This window comes from Protomyctophum bolini (assembly GCF_963924005.1).
Source record: "Protomyctophum bolini genome assembly, chromosome: 24".
Classification (NCBI taxonomy): domain Eukaryota; kingdom Metazoa; phylum Chordata; class Actinopteri; order Myctophiformes; family Myctophidae; genus Protomyctophum; species Protomyctophum bolini.
In genome coordinates, this window is record NC_137885.1 from 28,282,464 (window position 1) to 28,295,538 (window position 13,075).

General features: G+C 39.7%; 1 protein-coding gene across 1 annotated transcript in view; it reads right to left on the reverse strand.

The window, feature by feature from the left end:
* Positions 1-595: 595 nt before the first annotated feature.
* The window catches only part of LOC308311851 (serine/threonine-protein kinase 11-interacting protein-like), a gene marked incomplete at both ends in the record, with an annotated part of 19,604 nt that continues 7,124 nt past the window's right edge, over positions 596-13,075 (reverse strand). The window contains 4 exons of the mRNA XM_080758626.1: positions 596-697; positions 5,231-5,337; positions 9,563-9,896; positions 10,391-10,551. Of these exons, the coding sequence (XP_080614752.1) occupies positions 596-697; positions 5,231-5,337; positions 9,563-9,896; positions 10,391-10,551 (704 nt within the window). The remainder of the gene's footprint in view (positions 698-5,230; positions 5,338-9,562; positions 9,897-10,390; positions 10,552-13,075) is intronic.

Consider the following 13,075-nt stretch of genomic DNA (forward strand, 5'->3'; position numbering starts at 1 on the left):
TTCACTCCCCTTCAGTGTCAAATGTCTTTGTGCTCTGATATTATTTTAAACACTCTGTGGCTGACCCTAAACCATGGTCTATTAAAAATAATTGGAATAAAACATTTTGCCTAAGTCACTTACTGCAGAAGTAATTTGGCCTAAATAACGTTTATAATTGCCTAAGTTAAAATGGCATGTTCAGCTATTGGCCCAAGTCATTTTATCCTTGCATGTTACATGATTGACATACACCTTTAGTTGTATGTCAATAGTCATATTTTTTGGAATTTAAATAATTAAGAAATATAATATATTCTACATTTGGCACAGTTTTGTGTTTCCTGAAAACCTTGAGAAAATGACTTAGGCAATTAGTTTAATAAGGTGACGATATTTAAATTAAAAAAAATCAGGTAGGTGACACATTTTCAGCCAATCAGGAGAAAGTAGCTATTTATGAGCTTACAAGAATTTTCAGTGTGTTTAACACATCATTTAAAATTTGCCAAACTTGTAGATTTGCTATTATGGAAATTTTTGACTTGTTTTATTTGCACCTATAAATGAATTGGGAGCCCAGGGTTAAAGTGGATAAGCTGTAAGGTGATTTGACTCACTGGGACTCTGATGTCATCTCTAGGAAGTAGATGCGTTGGTTTGACATCACAAGCAGTGAGGGCACCTCTCCTGGCTCACCAAACTTCACCGTGGACATCTGAGAACACACATAAGAACATTTATTCACTTTTAACGAGAAAGATGAGATGAGATTAAAAACATGTTTGAGTTAGAACTGAGTTATATTAACACTGGCAATGGCAATTTTTTACAAAGTTTTACTCTGAAAACCCCCGCCTTCTATTTTCCCCAAAACCGGGAGGTGAAATCGCCGTCGTAAGTCTGATCTCTCTTTAGAAGCGTTGACTCTACTGTATCTCCTGAGCCACAGACGCTGTATTCAGTTTGGCCACATGAATTCTGAGATCTTATATTCATTGTTGATAGACTGCATAGTGCATATAGTACTTGATATATTCTCTGTTGACAGACTGCACATGTATCTATTCATATGACAGTGACTGTACTGACATAGAAATGTGCATTAGCCCATTCATTCAGAGACCCAGGCAGTGCATACTGCATGTCCCATGTCAAGTCTTATTTTATTTTATTTAGTATTTGTACTGGCTCTTGATTAATTGCAGCTGTTGCTGCAATGACACCTGAATTTACACCGGAGATCAGTAAATGTTTATCTTATCTTATCTTAATAACATCACAATATATTCTAAGACCAAAATATGAAGTAGTGGACTTAGGATCAATTTTACCTGAGGCAAAGCGAAGGAAAAATGCAATACATTTCAGGTATGTAGGTTGGCTAGAACGACTCTGTGTCAGGGGTGAGCAGGTCGGAATTTTTCCACAAAACACAAGGCTGTGGCCAGAATCAAACAACCTCTCTAACCACACTACACTCGAGTAGCGGTTAACAATATGGGGTCCGCTAAATGATTGATAGTTAGGAACCAAAAGGGCCCTCATCAGTGTACAAACCAACAGGTGTACACTACTAACTAACTATTAACTAACTAAGAGTGTACAAATGGAACCCATAAGGGTCTATCCATTTGCGTAGATTGGGGTCACAGAGGGGAAAAAATCATATCAAATGGGGATCCATGGACTAATAAAGCATATCAGACTTGGTGTCCTTGAAATAAAAAGAGAAAAAAAGGCACACTTGAGGCACACGACCTTGTAGTGCTAGTTTCACCTTTGTTGATGAACATGTTAATGATGACGATTATCTCAAATCATTGCGATTAGGCAATTATGTAATAATTGTGACAGGCCTACTTTCATCTCTGTCATAGTATTACCCCTTGTGGGACGATAAATCCACCACAGCAAAAAAACAACCTGCAATCAGACAATGAACCCCCACTTGACATCAACGTCCATGGCAATTGAGACATTCCATCACTTCCTCGGGAAAATGAAAGGCAGAGAGGAGCCCCATGCGATCAGGGTAAATAAACATGGGTCCTGCTGGGGTCTGCTTGGTTCTGTTTCTGCTCTTTTTGGTCCTTGTCCAGGTGTCTGAAGGAGGTGAATTATACCCTACGCTGCACAGAGTTGGCTCCGTACGCACGCCGCGTGTAAAATGAGTTCTCAGAGAAAGTTCACGAACGAGTTGGGTGACACCTACACCTCTGTCAAAAAACAGAGGTGTACTGAACCTCCCCGTTGGCTGCAATGGGAGCAGGAGAAATGTCGGCCATACTGTTTGAGTTCAATAATATTATCCCCCGTGAAATTAGATAAATCCATTTACAATGGATGCCTTGTTATTCACAGTATGATAAGAATCTGGAAACAAATCAAAACATATTTTAGGAACAACTCACTATCTTTTCTGCTCCCTATAGCTGATAACCCCTCATTTATACCATCCCAACAGGATGATACGTTTGCACAATGGAAGCGTTTGGGTATACGCACAATTGGAGACTTATATATGGGTGGAACCTTTGCCTCATTTGCTCAACTGCAGGAAAAGTATAGACACCCTAGGAGTGACTTTTTTAGGTTTCTACAGGTTAGGAACTACATCCGTAACTTTTCTCCCACTTTTGAGAGAGATACACCTTCATCCCTAGATAAGTTCCTTCTTAATAATACAGTACCAGACGTGAGGGTGTCACATCTTTATGAATCATTTCAAGTGGCAAAACTACCTACTACATCAGCTATTAAGCTGGCATGGGAAAATGAACTGGGGACTTCAATCTCAGACGAGCTCTGGGAAGACAGCCTTGAAGAAATTAATGCGTGCTCTATCAATTCCAGACATTGCCTTATCCAGTTTCGTGTCATACATAGACTCCATTATTCAAAATTAAAATTACATAACATATACCCAGATATTTCTTCGCATTGTGACAAATGTAATACAATAGATGCAAGATATTTGAGACGCTCTCTGATATTTTGAGTATTCATATTGACCCCGATCCTGTACTAATAATTCTCGGTTTGTCAGACTCCATGCCTATGTTGACGAAAGCACAGAAACAACTCTTCTCATATGGTCTGATTACAGCGAAAAAACTAATTCTGACACACTGGAAGAAGGAAGAGGCTCCTGCATTTAAGCACTGGTTAAATGAAATGACTAGTACACTTCATCTTGAGAGAATAAGGTATTTCCTGAGAAACAGGGAGAAACAGTTTGATAAGATTTGGCTACCCCTTGTCCATTACCTGAGTAGAAACGATTAATAGACAGGATACCATTGATATGGTTGACTGTACTCCATTTTCTTTTCAGATGTTTTCCACGAGATTTCTATCATCTTATTATATAGTATGCAATGTCACTGAGCAGTATGGGTGGGTGGGTTAAGGGATTTCTTTATCTTTTTTGTCTTTATCTTTTCTTTCATTTTGTTTCATAAAAAAAGTATTTCATATTATAATGTTTGTAATAATTTATCTGTTCAATAAAAACATATTTGACAAAAAAAAAAACAGAGGTGTAGACTTTCTAACAAAACATAAGGACTGGGAGAGGGCCATGAAACCCACTCCTATTGAGGAGCTGTTGCTCAAATTTGAATTTGGCGATGGCAAGGTAATCAAGGAATTCTACCAAGTCTTCTTGGACCTTTGCCCAAATAATACACTGTATATAAAAGAGAAATGGGAGGCTGAATTAGGTCTAGAAGTAACAACGGATACGTGGGAAGAGGTATGTAGTGAAGCGCACCTGGTAACCAACTCGAATACCTGGAGAGAATTTTAATGGAAAGTAATATCTAGATTTTTCAGGACGCCTCAAATAGTGGCCAAAATGGGTCCAGATCATTCAAATAGATGCTGGAGGGACTGTGGAGCACATATCGGGAATCACACTCATATATTTTGGACATGCCCCAAATTGAGACCATTCTGGAGAGAGGTGTCTGAAGCACTAGAAGAAGTTTTTGGTCAAAACATCCCAGAGGATCCCACAGTAATGTTGTTGGGAGTGGTACCGGCAGGTCTGGAGAGTAGAGCCAAAATATATTTATTGCATGTGCTGCTTACAGCGGCCATCAAATGTATTACAATTAAATGGCTGAAACCAGCCCCACCAACATACAGTATGTGGGTGGAAAAAATATGGGACATCTACCAGATGGAACAAATTACTTATGCCCTGAGGCTTCAACCAAACATATTTAGTAAAAGATGGAGTCCTGTACTGCCTCTACTGTTGAGGTAGCAGACTTTCGGAATCTTGAGTAACCAAATACACTTCTCTTCAGACCTTCTGGTGTACCCATACGCCTTCCTCCATCTCCAGTTATGTCTGTTCCCAGTATTGTTTACCTCCCATTGTTGCCGTCGCTCTGTCGTTTTTGTCTCGCTGTATACCTGTATTTTTTGTTGTTTTGTTTTTTTTTGTTTGTGAGTACTTGTAAATGTATGTGAAGTTGTTTGTGTGTATGAGTGTATCACTTATATATCCTGTGAAAGTATGCAGCTGAGGTTGTGAAAAAAAAGAAAAAAAAGATCAGTTGTAAGAAAAATGTATACCTGTAATTTTGTGAAGTTGCCTAAACTGAAAAAAAAAAAAAGTTTAAAAAAAAAAAAAAACAAAAAAAAAACAGAGGTGTATTACCTGGGTCGGTCCCCGGCCTACAGGCTGGGGTCTGATGGGACATCGCCGTTGGATTGTCCTTAAATGTTGTAATCTTCACCGCGATCGTTGGCCACCCGGAAGATGTTAAAACAGTTCCCCCCCCCCACATGTCAATAAACATGACTCAACTTAACACGGCCATCAAAACATGTTACTGCTGAGTTTGAACCTTGGGTTCTTGTGTGGTTGGATGAATAGATCATTGAACAGAACACCGGTTCTTTTGTCCCAATTTCAGTTGTTATGCCAATTCTCAAATACACAGTGTGTGTAGTCTTGTCACTGCTGATCCCTAACGGTTGGTCTTTGGACTGGTTGGACATTATAGGGGTAGTACAGAGGACACAGCACTGCTGACAGCCGCCTTTGACCAAGTGGTGTGTGAGTCACAGCGCGCAGCGGCCTGCCTGTCCGGCCTCCCTCTAACACGGCCAATTGTCTACTCGTCTGGACCACCTGAGCTAAATGGCTAGGCTCCACTAGGCTCTTGGTGGCCTAACCTTCTTCACTAGGCTCTTGGTGGCCTAACCTTCTCCACTAGGCTCTTGGTAGTCTTACCTTGAGGAAGGAGTGCAGTTCCTCTTCCTCCTCGAAGACGTCCACGTCCAGGAAGAGCTTCAGGCGATGGTCCACTCCCTCATAGTCCTCAGACAGCAGGTCCAGATCTACAAAACACACAGCCCAAAAGTTACAAAACTTTCAACAGTATTAAACTATGTTCAAAATGAGCAGATCCAGATCAGCTATTTTCGCACATTTTTGAGTGGTTAAATACAATAAAGTTCGTTTTTGGTGTTTACATTTTACTATCAAAACATCCTTTGTGTTTATTTAATTAAATGTAATTTTATTATAATTATCTTTCAAATTGTTACACATTTTGATAAAGATGTGAAAAACCTTCGTTAATCGGTGGTCTAGGTCAGTGGTTCTCAACCTTTTCAGGCCGTGACCCCCAAAAATAATCATATTTAAACTGGGGACACCCACCCTGATAATCACTTGGAATGTAGGAGTTGAGGCATTCAACTTTCAGTTCCACAGATGAATAGTAAAAAAATGTTTGACATGTTTCTTTTAGTAAACATATAGTTTGTTGATTATTTTTGATGCAGTAATGGTCTTTTTCTTTTTGATGTCTTAAAAGTCCTTATGGGAATATGGGGACCCCCCAAAATTATGTGGGAACCCCACTGTGGGTCCGGACCGACAGGTTTTTTATTTTATTTTATTTAACCAGAAGAAAACCCACATTACACAGCTCTGCCAGTACCACCAAATACAGGACAACATTTAGGACAGACAAATAACATTTGTAATCACAGTACCCACTACAGAACAGGAATATCTAATAAGATGACCATAAAGTTGAGAGGTCAGGAGGACAGCTACAGCTCTGACATGTTCCACTAATCAAAACCAAAACTCTTCAGGAGCACAGACACACACTGGTGTGCCTCAAGCAAATTCTAAACTTTGACCTTGCACTGTGACCTTTGACCGTTTCGAAAGCAAACAAGACTAAAAAACAAACAAAGATTTAAGAGCGAAGGTCCTGGTCACACCCTCGACTCATCTCCCAAGTTTGATTAAAAGTGTCTGGAGTTATTGTTATGACAGATGGAACAAACAGACAGACATAGCAACCACTGTCTTTACTCGAACTGAATAAAGAAACATCTTCTGTATCCCTGTTGTTGTCAAATGTCCAATCCTCACATTTGTAATAATCTTAGAACTCCATTTCTCCATTTGCGAGTTATCAAACTGCCGTTTCTTGGCGATGAGGCTATTCCCCGTGGCCTGGCCCTGAAACCTGACTAACATTATTATTTTTTTTACTGCACCACAGCCTCTATGGCCATTAAATAGGGAGGAATATGTTAGCGCAATAAAGCCTGCAGTGAATTGTGAACAGCTACATGGGATGTTAGTGCATTGTGAGCCCTTATAAACGACTCATCTGGATTGAGAGTGATGGGACCAGGGCCTCAGAGAGGGTCTTTTCATCTGAGGAGAGTGGAAACAGGGGTGGACGTCCAGGCACTCCAACCCAGACAAGTGTTTCCGTTATACCTACTTCACAAGATGAAACGTAGATGCATGCATGTAGTTGTACTGTACAGTACGTGTTGTGCACACATCCATATGAGCATTTTCGAGCAGTGGTGTAAAGTACCTAAGTACATGTACTTAAGTGCAATTTAGAGGTATTTGTACATTTTCAATACTTTCACTTCTACTCCACTACATTTCAGAGGCAAATATTGTACTTTTGCCCCGCTACAATCATTTGAAAACTTTTGTTACTAATTACTTTGCAGACTTAGATTATTATTACAAAAACATACAATAACCACTTCAGCCCTATATACATTTCGGCCATTTGAAATTAGCCGATTTGTCTGTATGGATGTATTGTTTGCGTACTGTATGAATTGTATGTATTGTTCATCTGTGTTGAGGACCCCCTCTAAAATGAAATGATGCATCTCAAGGGGTTTATCCTTGAGATGCCATTTTCAAATGGCCGAAATGTACAGGGCTGAAGTGGTTAATGTATGTTTAAATGTATAGGGCTGAAGTGGTTAATGTATGTTTAAATGTACAGGGCTGAAGTGGTTAATGTATGTTTTAAATGTATAGGGCTGAAGTGGTTAATGTATGTTTTAAATGTATAGGGCTGAAGTGGTTAATGTATGTTTAAATGTATAGGGCTGAAGTGGTTAATGTATGTTTAAATGTATAGGGCTGAAGTGGTTAATGTATGTTTAAATGTATAGGGCTGAAGTGGTTAATGTATGTTTAAATGTATAGGGCTGAAGTGGTTAATGTATGTTTAAATGTATAGGGCTGAAGTGGTTAATGTATGTTTAAATGTATAGGGCTGAAGTGGTTAATGTATGTTTAAATGTATAGGGCTGAAGTGGTTAATGTATGTTTTAAATGTATAGGGCTGAAGTGGTTAATGTATGTTTAAATGTATAGGGCTGAAGTGGTTAATGTATGTTTAAATGTACAGGGCTGAAGTGGTTAATGTATGTTTAAATGTACAGGGCTGAAGTGGTTAATGTATGTTTAAATGTATAGGGCTGAAGTGGTTAATGTATGTTTAAATGTATAGGGCTGAAGTGGTTAATGTATGTTTAAATGTATAGGGCTGAAGTGGTTAATGTATGTTTAAATGTACAGGGCTGAAGTGGTTAATGTATGTTTAAATGTATAGGGCTGAAGTGGTTAATGTATGTTTAAATGTACAGGGCTGAAGTGGTTAATGTATGTATAAATGTATAGGGCTGAAGTGGTTAATGTATGTTTTGTATTAATAATAATAATAATAATAAAATGTATCGGGCTGAAGTGGTTAATGTATGTTTAAATGTATAGGGCTGAAGTGGTTAATGTATGTTTTAAATGTATAGGGCTGAAGTGGTTAATGTATGTTTAAATGTACAGGGCTGAAGTGGTTAATGTATGTTTAAATGTACAGGGCTGAAGTGGTTAATGTATGTTTAAATGTATAGGGCTGAAGTGGTTAATGTATGTTTAAATGTATAGGGCTGAAGTGGTTAATGTATGTTTAAATGTATAGGGCTGAAGTGGTTAATGTATGTTTAAATGTATAGGGCTGAAGTGGTTAATGTATGTTTAAATGTACAGGGCTGAAGTGGTTAATGTATGTTTAAATGTATAGGGCTGAAGTGGTTAATGTATGTTTAAATGTACAGGGCTGAAGTGGTTAATGTATGTTTAAATGTATAGGGCTGAAGTGGTTAATGTATGTTTAAATGTATAGGGCTGAAGTGGTTAATGTATGTTTAAATGTATAGGGCTGAAGTGGTTAATGTATGTTTAAATGTATAGGGCTGAAGTGGTTAATGTATGTTTAAATGTATAGGGCTGAAGTGGTTAATGTATGTTTAAATGTATCAGCGCTGAAGTGGTTAATGTATGTTTAAATGTATAGGGCTGAAGTGGTTAATGTATGTTTAAATGTATAGGGCTGAAGTGGTTAATGTATGTTTAAATGTATAGGGCTGAAGTGGTTAATGTATGTTTAAATGTACAGGGCTGAAGTGGTTAATGTATGTTTTGTAATAATAATCCAAATCTACAAAGTAACTAGTAACTAAAGTTTTCATATAAATGTAGTAAAAGTACAATATTTGCCTCTGAGATGTAGAAGTAAAAGTATTGGAAATTGGAGATACTCAAGTAAAGTGGAAATACTTCATCGTACTTAGTTACTTTGACCACTGTGTGCCCGCGGTCAGCGCAAGAGGCGACTCTACTCATACCGCTGTTACTGTGGTTTGGGTTTGGGAGTTTTGGAAATGGGATACCATCAGAAAAAACAGAGGGGTTTGTGTGTGCTTTCCAACCATTTCCCGATCTGTGAGCACTAGTTAAGACTGCAATTTATCTCAATTTCACATTAGTCATATGAACTGTGGTTACACCAGTGAATCTCTGACATACTATCATCTCTGGAGAGGATTGGGTTAAGATTAGCTCGGTTTGAGTTTAATGACTGTGATTATTAATCACATCGACCCTAGCGTCCCTATTCTAGGCATGACATAATAGCCCGAGACTTCTGTGAAAACCAAAATATGTAAAGTCGTGTCTCAAATTATGTCCACCGGAAAAAGTACTGACAGTTTTTATTCAATATGGCAATGTAGAACTACTTTTGGTGTTAGCATTACGTTATGCTTTAGCTATTGAAAAATAGCAGATCTACAAGCTCGTGTAGGTCTGCTATTTTTGAAAAATCGAAGAACGACTGACATAGAAAATTCCGAAGATTTAAACTTTTTAATCTGATCTCAGGTCAGAATGGGTTGAGTACACTTAGTTACTTTCCACCACTGGAAACCCTCCACCCACCTCCAGGGCTGGCGCGTCCTCCGTGCAGGGCTGCAGCCTGGTGGCCGTGGTGGCATCCTGGCGGGGTAGAGCTGGCGTCGGTGTACTTGTAGCTCCCAGACAGCTCCTCTTTAGTCTGCCCGTCCTTACTGGGACAAGAGCGGCCTCCCCGGTCGGCCCAAGTGTCACCCTCGCCTTCCCAGATGAAGAAGGAGCTTCCCTGGGCAGTGACGAAGGAGGAGGAGGAGGAGAAGCTGGGGTCCCCTGTGGTAGTGGTGGTGGTGATGGTGGCTTCCAGGACAGGGCTGCAACCGAGGCTGGCGTCTCGAGACGACGGGTTGTCTGTGGAATGGTCCTATAGGAGAGGAGAGGAAAAGGAGCATTGTGTGTGAGCTTGTAGATCAGCCATTTCTGTCGTTAACCCGTTTAGACCTGAGGACGCATCTGTGTCACCTTACCACTTAAACGTTATTTTTAAACTTTAGCTGCTGAAAAATATCAGATCTACAAGCTCATATCTAGCCTGGGTAAACCCCTCCCCCTCGACAGATTTTTGGGCAGAATGAAAAATCTGGTGAGGGGGGAGGGGTTTACCCAGGCTAGCTCATATCTGCTATTTTTGAAAAATCGTGAAAACGTGCGCAAATCGTTTTTAAACTCATATCTTTGCTTCTGGGGCGTCCCTGGAACAACATATTTGCGGCGGCAGCAGAATACATATAATGTTTGGGGTCCTTGAAATGAAATATTTTGAGAACCACCGATAATAGAAACATGGGGTTTTGCAGAATCGGCCTCAGGTGGATATGGGTCAAACCTGTAAACAGTGCTGCTGCGCTGCTGACAGACCTGATAGGGGATGGGATGGACGTCATGGTCGTCCCTGGCGTCCTGGTGTCCAGAGGATGGCCGCTGGTTAGGCGTGCTGGTGGCGGGAGGAGCCAGTGATTGGCCGTCCAGCTGGACCACATGATCGCTACCACACTCTGGGCACATCATCGTGCTGCTCTCTAAAGCAAACACAAAACCAAAACGCGTAACACGAGACATGTTTTTGGACGTTGATATTTGTCAAATTTGGACTGTACATTTTTTTTGTGAGGGGCGCCTATGTCCAGCTTTGAGGGCTTGTGTAAACACAAACATTGCGTAACACAAACATTGAAGACGAAGGTGAGGACTCAACTTGTGATTGGCCGGAATTAGATTATGTATGATGATAAGAGTGCCCCTCACTTCACGTGGGTGTGATTTTTTGAACTAACAATGTCAGTAAGGTTATGGCGAAAATAAATCTCACCCGTGTGAAGAGAGGGGCCTCTTATCATCGTACATCGTCATGATGTAAATTCTCCATTCATTGTCAACAGGAATTAAATGTTTGTGTAAAACTAAAATCTGCACTAATAGCTGCATATCAAAGACAACCATATAATGAGTTTTTTAGCGTTGTGCTGTTAAACATTTGTTTGTAAGGGGCGCTAGCCCCTCCTATGCACAGCCTTGTGTATGAGCACGGATTGTGACACTTAAACACTTAAATCTTGTGTCAAAATCTAATATGAATGTCTAACATTTAGTCTAGTCTGTAAAATTGTAATAAATGTGAAAAATAAAAAGGCCTTTCAGACACTCCGTTTGAAATGAACGCAGACGTTTAATTATTTCAAGAGGTTTCCCAGCAATAATAACAGTCATGATGTTTAGCTGCAGGCTACGTGATTCTCCTAAAACATTCTTCATAGGCATGGCTTTGGTTCGGGCATGTGCAAATAAACCAAAAAGGATATGAGCCGTGCCTCTTAAGCTCGGCAGTGGTGGAAAGTCACTACGTACATTTTACTCAAGTACAGTACTTTAAGGACAACTTTTTTTCCCCCTTTTTTCAACCAAGGTTCATGTTTTAGGTTGTTATTAGATAAATTAAACGAGGAGTGTTAAAAAAAAATTAATTTGCTGCTTTCTTTTGTTTTAGCTATTTTTGGCAGGGGGGCGGGAGCATTCGAAAATGGGGCTAAATATTATGGCGATTTCTTTATTATTATTTACTATAGTCCTACTAGTGACCCCAGGAAATTACATCTAGCCACAAAAGATCACAGGATTTGCTGAATGTGAAGGTAGAGTACTAGGGGGATGCCATATCAGTTTGTCACCTTCCCCTTCACATTCAGTAGATCCTGTGATCTTTTGTGGCCAGATGTCATTTCTTAGTAGGACTAAATTAAAATAAATAAATCGCTAAATGGTTTTGTAAAAAAATACATATTTAGCCCCATGTTCGAATGCCCCCCGCCCCCCGTCAAAAATAGCTGAAATCGCTAAAACGAAAGAAAGCAGCAAAAAAAGAACACATACATTTGAAAACTTTGAAAACCTACAGTACATTTTGATGCCAATACTTTTGTACTTTTACTCAAGTACATTTTGAATTCCAGACTTTTACTTGTTAACTAGTATTTCTAATTTTCTATATTGCAGTATTTTGGTATTTTTACTCCGACAACATCAAACCCCCTCCAAACATCTGTTTGTCAAAACAAGGGCCTACACTACACGAGCCCAGCACAGCGTGTGGGAACAGGTCTTAATGTCAGGTTGGGAGAGGCTGTACTATGGGAGGTGGCTGAGCCTGAGCTAAGGGCCGTATCTATCTATGTCTCCTGGAGATTATAGAGGTAGAAGGCTCAAAGGGAAGGAACAATACATGGCATGCGTCCCTTAAAGATTCTTCCATTTAATGATTCTTCATATAAGCCTCTTACCAAACCTCATTTGTTTGGGGGATAAATATCAAGCCCCATGCCTGCTGTCAGGCACGAGGAAGTCGTTACGAAAGAGCCTCGGTTACGACATTTTGACAAAGCAGGTCTTATTTTGTGAGTTTAGCTTTCACTCACTACTGATGGGGACTTAGTGATTAGCCCCTTTAACCCTGGTGACCACATTGTTGGCATTTTCTAAAATAGCATACAGTAGATTTCATATCACGCCCCATTATTTATTCAGCATTAGACCCACATACCACCATTTGATGAGATATAGCCTCTCAGACCTAAGACTTCAAATATTTCGTTCATTTCCATGCTGTATTGATGTGGTAGTAGAGATATGCAGGCAGACGTTTATCAAAATATAAAAACAAATCTACATTCTCTAATTGTATAGACTAAATAAAATAAAATGGTGCATGTACACTTTACATAGATTGTGCATTACATTCACCCATTCACACACACACATTCATACACCGATGGCGGTGGAAACCATGCAAGGCACATCAGGAGCAATTAGGGGATCAGTGTCTTGCTCAAGGACAATTCGACACTAACTCTGTGGGAGCCCGGGTTCGAACTGGCACCCTTGCGGTTACCATCCAGCCACTCTACCCCTGACCCGCCGCCCGCCTCTATTAATATATATATATATATATATATATATATATATATAAATAAACCGATTTCTAACAATAATGTAACTCTTGAGTGCTTACGCGGGTACATTTGATTTGAAAAATCTTTTGAAAATGTGTGC